This window comes from Cibotium barometz, chromosome 5 (assembly GCF_041138505.1).
Source record: "Cibotium barometz isolate CiBa-2024 chromosome 5, ASM4113850v1, whole genome shotgun sequence".
NCBI classification, from domain to species: Eukaryota; Viridiplantae; Streptophyta; class Polypodiopsida; order Cyatheales; family Cibotiaceae; genus Cibotium; species Cibotium barometz.
In genome coordinates, this window is record NC_141050.1 from 21,674,609 (window position 1) to 21,681,645 (window position 7,037).

The 7,037-nt window shown below is 43.9% G+C and overlaps 1 protein-coding gene across 1 annotated transcript; it reads right to left on the reverse strand.

Annotated features, from left to right (window-relative positions):
- Positions 1-4,513: 4,513 nt before the first annotated feature.
- LOC147638195 (uncharacterized) lies at positions 4,514-5,301 on the reverse strand. Its single transcript, XM_086795087.1, has 2 exons — positions 4,893-5,301; positions 4,514-4,818 (listed from the first exon to the last, which is right to left on the reverse strand). The coding sequence occupies exon 1, from the start codon at positions 5,233-5,235 to the stop codon at positions 4,894-4,896; it is 342 nt and encodes a 113-aa protein (XP_086651213.1). The 5' UTR covers positions 5,236-5,301; the 3' UTR covers positions 4,514-4,818; position 4,893.
- Positions 5,302-7,037: the final 1,736 nt, after the last annotated feature.

Below are 7,037 nucleotides of genomic sequence, written 5' to 3' on the forward strand. Positions count from 1 at the left end.
AAATTCCTACACAGCCTTTTCAATGCTTTTCAGAGCTCTATTTGAGGGTCTCCAATAAGAGAGAAAGAAGAGTGTGGCCAAGATGAGGAAGTGGTTAATCACTAGAATTTTGCTCCCCATTGGGAGCTGGCATCCTCTTCATCTATCAAATTTCCTTTGTAGATGATTGGCTATCCATTCCCACTGTTGGTTAATGGTCACCCCAAACCCCATGGGGATGCCCAAAGAGTCTAAGGATTTGGCCCTCTTTGAGTAGTTGACATCTTGTATCATTTAGCCATTGGGGGGGGGTCGATATAGTGCTCTCACGCCCATTTTGTTGTGGTTGATCATAGAGCGTGAGGCTTTACAAAAGATATCAAGACATTCCCATAAGTTTTGAAGTGAGTTCGGATCATTGTTTACCAGTGCATTGGTATCATCTGAAAATTGTTGGAGACACATTTGACCATCTCCCTTTGAGAGCTGTATTCCTTTGATGTGGCCAGCTTGCATTTTCTTCTGAATCAACCAGCTCAGACCATCTACAGCTATGGCAAAGAGGAGAGGAGCTAGGTAGCCTTGTCTAATGGAGCTATGAAGGATGATAGATTCAAAAAGCATGCCATTGACTAAGACTTTTGACCTATCATTGCCAAAGAGAATGGATACCCAGTGTATGAATCTACTTCCCAGCCTTGTGTTCTGCAGAGACTCTAAAATAAAGCTCCATTCAAGCCTATCATAGGCTTTGTCAAAGTCAATCTTGAAGAATACAAAATCTTGGTTGGAATTCTCAGCATACTCGAGATCGCATCTAGAATGTATCTGCCTTTGATGAAGCCTTTTTGTTCCTTTCTCACCCAATCCTTTAGGTGGTTAGTTAGCCTTCTTGAAAGGTCTTTGGCATAGATTTTGTATGTTGTTGTGAGCATAGTGATGGGTCTCTAGTTTGAGATATTCTCCTTCTCCCCTCTTGTGTATCAGCTTGATGCTAAATGGAAGTGCACCAAACCTTGTGGCTTCTTCCCACACCAGGGCTAATGGTTTCAGCATGTTTGAACTTTTTAAAGAATTCAGGAGGGCATGTTTGAACTTTTTAAAGATTTCTGTTGGGAGTCTACTAAGGCCTGGGCTTTTGAAATTCGGGAGGGAGTCTATAACCTCTTCAAATTCTAAAGGAAGCAAATTTGAATCCAGCTAGGCAGCCAAAGAAGTAGGAGCTACCTTGTCTCTAGCTTCTACTATTATTTTTTTGCACCTAGTCTTTTCTTCATCTTCCTCCCATGGGGGCTGAACATATTAACAAAGTGGTCTGAAATAACCCTAAAGTTTTCTTCCACTGTTTCAGCCTTCTTGCCATCAGGACCTACCATCATGGGTAGGAAGTCCTTTGCTTGTATTCTCTGGAGGGCTATGAACATAGCTTTTGTAGGTCTCTCCCACTTTCCAACCCACCACTCTCTAAAACATATTCTCGGATGGTGACATTGTATTGCCTTCTCTCTTCTAAGGTCCGCTTTAGCTTGCAACGCAGAGGGTTGAAGGGAGAGGTTGCCTTTGTTTACCTCCTAATCTAGCTGAAGCATTCTCTTGTATTTGGCATTTCTCCCTTCTTGTCTGTCTTCAGCCACTACCTTGCTTATACGTCTTAGGAACTAGGAACCCTTGCGTTTTTTTTAACGCCAAGGACCATCTCCTAACAAGGAGTGATTTTCCTTGGAAATGTCTACGCCAAATTTCTTCCACCCTTGCTTTGATAGAACACAAATCAATAAAGCTGGATCAATGTGAAACCATCCTAACCTTATTTTTGAGTCATTTTCTTCCAACTGTACTTAGGTAGTTTGGTGGTTAGAGAGGGCAATGTTGGTGGCTAAAGTTACTTTGGCATTTAGGTATCTGTTGAGAGGGTGGAGGCCACGTAGCAACAGTCCAATCTTGCCTTTCTGAGCAGGTTCCCCTGTTGACTATTGCTCCAGGTGATCTTTTCTTTAATTTATGTCCATGAGGTCTTGCAAACCTGCAAGATTCTCCTAGGCCCTCTTTCCCCTTCCTGAGATTGTGATTCCTTGACATTAGTATTTGTCATCTAGGGATTCCACCATATTGAAATCTCCTATTAGATCCATAGGAGGGAGGCTACAGAGGGATTTCCATAGCTCTAGTTTGGAACCTGATGGTCCAAAGGCATAAACGCTCACACATGTCAAGGGATACGAGCCTCCAATCTTCACAACCCATTTACGATTGGGGTCAGTTGAGATCAATGGTGAGATTAGGGGAAATCCTTATTGCTATACCACATGAACCTGGGACATGGTTAATACAGTATCAAGCAAAGTCCTTTACTGTAGCATTGAGTCTTTTGAAGATGTCCAAAGGAGAACATTTCAGTTCTTGAGGGCATATGATATCTGGTTTATTTGCTGATCTCTAAGCCATTGGCTGATGAACATTGCTCTAGAGGGCTCGAATAGCTCTTTAACATTGAATGATGTAATTTTTATTTTTTATTCTAGGAGGTTTTCCTATGGTCCATTGTTCTAGGAATCATGTTAGCTAGGGGAGTTGAAGCTGGGTTGGCAGGCTTTCTCCATTCCTTAGGGTCTGTGCCTTAGGTGGTGGTGGGAGGGGGAGTCTCTCTTCCTCAACTTGGGTTAAGTGGGTATCAACCATTTCTAGATTGTCCATATGATTATTGGGCTAAATGTCCATATTGTTGACTTCAACAATTGACGAGTTTGGCTTTGGCAGAGTCTGTAGCTAGGTGTCCATTACAAATCCTTCTTTGTCATCATTATCTGAATCGTCCATGATTGGGCGTTGTACCATGTCTTGAGAGGGGTCATTTACATCTTCTAGAAGTGCATTGAACCGATTGTTGCTGGTTTTGGGTATGAACCTTGGTTTGGAAGGTTTTGGTTTGCTAGTGTACCTAGCTTTTCTATGAACTGTTTTAAAGCCATTATCTTGCTTATTGGCATTAGTAGGGGTTTGAGGTGGAGCCTTGGAAGGGCAATCTTTAATAAAATGTCCCTTCAAGCCACAGTGGAGGCAAGCACTGGGAAGCTGTTTGTAGTACACCTTGGATAGCGATGCCTTCCCCAACTTAAATGATGAGGTTTTCAATCTAGTCTTGGGGATAAGGTCTAACTAAACAAATAAGGGGTGCCATCTAGGGTGAAACTCCCGTGCGGGCCTCATACCAAGGACACTTTCTAGGGGAGCCACTAGTCTATTGATAAGCGGGTAAAGATGAAAGGGTAGATTGGGAAAGTCCACCCAAATTGGACAAAGGGATGGTTTAGGCCCATCTGGGTGAAGTCAACCGACCACCTGAACAAGATTAGGGGGCGTTTCTAATCAACCATTGCCATGCCCCTAACGCAGACAGCACCATCTCCTCCTCTTTGAAGAGAAATACAAAGTAATTATTTGGGAGGAATTGCACAATCTCGACGTTGATCCCCCTCAAGCCCATTCATGGTGGATCCACGACTCGAGAACTTTTATAAGGGGTCTAGCCCCAAAGATCAAGCCTACAAGGGCCCTACCCTGGTAGCCTATATCCAAATGTTTAACATCCTCCTCAGGCAAGGAGACGGAGATGGACTTACCTTCTCGCTTTCACTTATCGCCTCCTCCAGCATTCGCATGGCTGCCTTGTGAGTTGTCATCATCGAGTTGAACTCCAGCAGACGCTGAAGCTCCTGCGCCTCCTCCATGTACAATTCTTCCGGTCCATGTCTCTCAACTGGGCGCAGGGGTCCTGAGCTTTGGTGGAGTTGAATAGTTGTTTAGCAAAACGAGTGGAGCTATCACCCAGCCCCAGACCAAGCCCTAGGTTGGTTCTCCATGGGCTCCCTAGTGTCTTCTCAAATATGACCACCGGATGACCCTGGCTCTGACGCCAGCCAGCGGCGCTACTTAAGTGGCCGCCTCTGCTGAGGAACGGCCGTGTGGAGGGCATGCAGCAGACGGAAGTGACGACTCTAAATCTCACCTTTCAAAGTTGAGGCCCAGCCTTAGTTTCATAAGCGGCACAACTTCGTTAAAACGATTGAATTATGCGGGATTTTTTAAAGATCAATTGTCAACGACCTTATCATGACAAAAACTATGCCAGAAAAGGGACCTTCATCGCGTCGAAATGGTCCAAAGATTGGAGCATTAACACACAAATAATTATTCACCTATAGAATTCAGATGACAAATTCTAATTTACATGAAAAAGAGTTAGCATACTCCGACACATTCTCGTAGTACAGATACCTGCACCGCCTACAGAAATGAGACTTCCCCTGCAGAATTCAAATCACAAACTTCTAGAATACATGAAGAGAGCACACATTGGGCGACGAGTTCAGCCTCGTTAAACGTGGATGTACCATATATTCTCACAGTACATTTACCTGCATCACTTACAGAAACAAAAGTGACGAAGCTAAGGACTAAAGCATTTCTCTAAGGAGCTAAGGAGCGGAAAGGGCCCCTGACTCCGAAAACAAAAAAACTTCCAGACATTGTTGTAAATCCAATCCACACCTGACACAAAGAGTCATCAAAGAGAAATAGAATTCTATCATTGAGAGAATGCGATTTACGAGATTAGTTATCTAGTAATAGACTAAATGAAGTGTCGACAAGCTCCCTCTGCAGCTATAGAATCCTCTTTTTGTTCCATAGTTGAGAAAGAATTGTAGATGAAAGCCAGGAACTGAATAGAAAGAATTATTTAAAAAGAAAAACTCAAATAATCAGCTTGGGGGTGGGAGAGTCTCAGCGCATGAAGGAATTTATTCGGGCAGTATGCTGGCCATGTGCATAGAGCAGAACCTGCAACCAGAATAGCAGATTAGGCTTGATCAGCTACCTAATAGAATTTAAGGAAATGTAGGGACGCATGATACCTCAATGGGCCGGACAGTCATCGATGGGCGGCACTCGGCACAGAAGAGAGACGAAGAGGAGAGCCCTCTGATTGAGCTTGGCGAAGTCGACGCGGCCACACAGGCAGGGAAGCTGGGGCTTGGAGCTGCGAAGGAGCTTGCAGCAGGGGCTGCCGGGGCTAGGGGCAGGGGGGGCGACACCCACCACGTAGTCCCGGCACAAGTCCGTCACGTTGGCCACAACAGCATCGCATAAGTCCGGCCCCTCACCACCATAGCTCGACACAGGAGCCAGCACGGCAGCGAGCAACAACAACGAGAACACAAGGCTACCTCCAAGAGGCAGCTCCCACGCAGAAGTCATAGCGAGTGGAGGAGCAGAAGATTCTGTACTGTGTGAGAGAGAGAGAGAGAGAGAGAGAGAGAGAGCGCGAGGGAGGAGAGGAGGGAGTGGGTGGCAGGCTTTAGCGTGGGTTCAGGCTTCAGCAATTGCGGAGAAGCTAGTAAAATTGAATTATTTATTATTTATTGCGATGAGTTACTACTATTTATTTTATTTACTACGAGAGCCACCGCCTCTCATTATTTATTACGCACACCTAATACTAAGTACACTCAGCTCAACCTGTTTAATATTATAAATAAATACACGTATTTATGAGAAAAAGCTTACCATATCCGGCGTGTTTGGTGTGGGATGAGTTAATACCAAGCACACGCTCCTATTTGAAGCGAAGCTGGCTTCTGCCTTTACTGAGTTGTGTACATGTGATGTGATGGTCCCACCTCCTACCAACCCTGCCGACTTGTCGCCCATCACAGCTAACTTCTCTTACCAATAATTACCCCAAAAAAAAAACTTCTCCTTTCTACATTACAGAAATTCAACAATCCTCTTCCCATCTCTATATCTCTTCTCTTCCCACCGTTACTCGTAGATGCCCTCGTGTTGCATTCTACCGACGTTAATACCTCTCTCTCTCTCTCTATATATATATATATATTTTGAGTTTCACAAAGCTGTCACGTGGCAATAATTTGGAGGTTCGGGAAGGAGAGAAGGAGGTTTGGGTAGAATTTGAATTTGGAGTCTCAAAAGACGTGCGTAGCATGGGTTGCCCACTAGTATAATATATATTCATAGTTTCATCACAACTTTCACGTAGAAGCTTCCGAATCTCGAGCCACACACCAAGCGGTGACTTCAAACATATTCCACTAAATGATATTTAACTCTAATGTGGCGAGATGACATTCAAGCCCCAAAAATGTCCACGTGTCAACACCTTCACATCGTGGTATCTCATGTGATTTGGACAAGCCAGCACAACAAAGGTGCTCTTCTTGAGACTCTCAGAGAGAGGTCGATTAGTGGACGCCTAGTGGAACATAAGTGATGATTCAGTTTGTGCGCAGACTTTCTCACTCAACCTTTAATTTTGCCAAAGCCTATTAAAAAGCACTAGTGAATGCTATTGGTTCGACTCTTGCCAACTCATAAACACCATCGATGTACCCACCGGTGAACTGGTGGGTTAGAAATGCCACCAGTCTGCTCTAACCAACCACCAATGGTACATCTCAATAGTCGCGGGGAATAGCTCCAAAGGTGTTAAAAAACTAGCTAGGCCTACACTCTTTTGTGCTAGAAACAATTTTATAAAATTTTAACCGTGCAAACCTTATGAAATGGCCCATAATCTTTTGTGCTAGAAACACATTTTAAGTGTGCAAACCTAATGAAATGGCCCCCAAAAACTCATGAAAGGATACCAAGTAGCTTGCTATTTTGTGGCTTTGGTTTCCACTATATGATCGTACTAAATTTAGTGTTACTAACTGTGGTGGTTAACATGGTGTCACCCACCCCACCTACTGTAAGGTGCTTTGCCATTTTACTCGTGCGAATGGACACGTAACGGCCCTGGGATATATAAAGCAGCCTTACCATGAGCTTAATGTCAGATAGGGAAAGTCTACGAACTTAGTGTACATAGTTGCTTAAGACCAGTAATAGAATCCGGGCCATTTTTAATTCCACCCAATTTAGTGTGAAAACTAGTCACTTGTATATAAGTTATTATTGACAATAAGCAATACACACCAGTCATTCCTTTGCAATAGTTTACTTGTGTGCTCTCTTTCTTCCCTCGTCTTGCTTGCTTA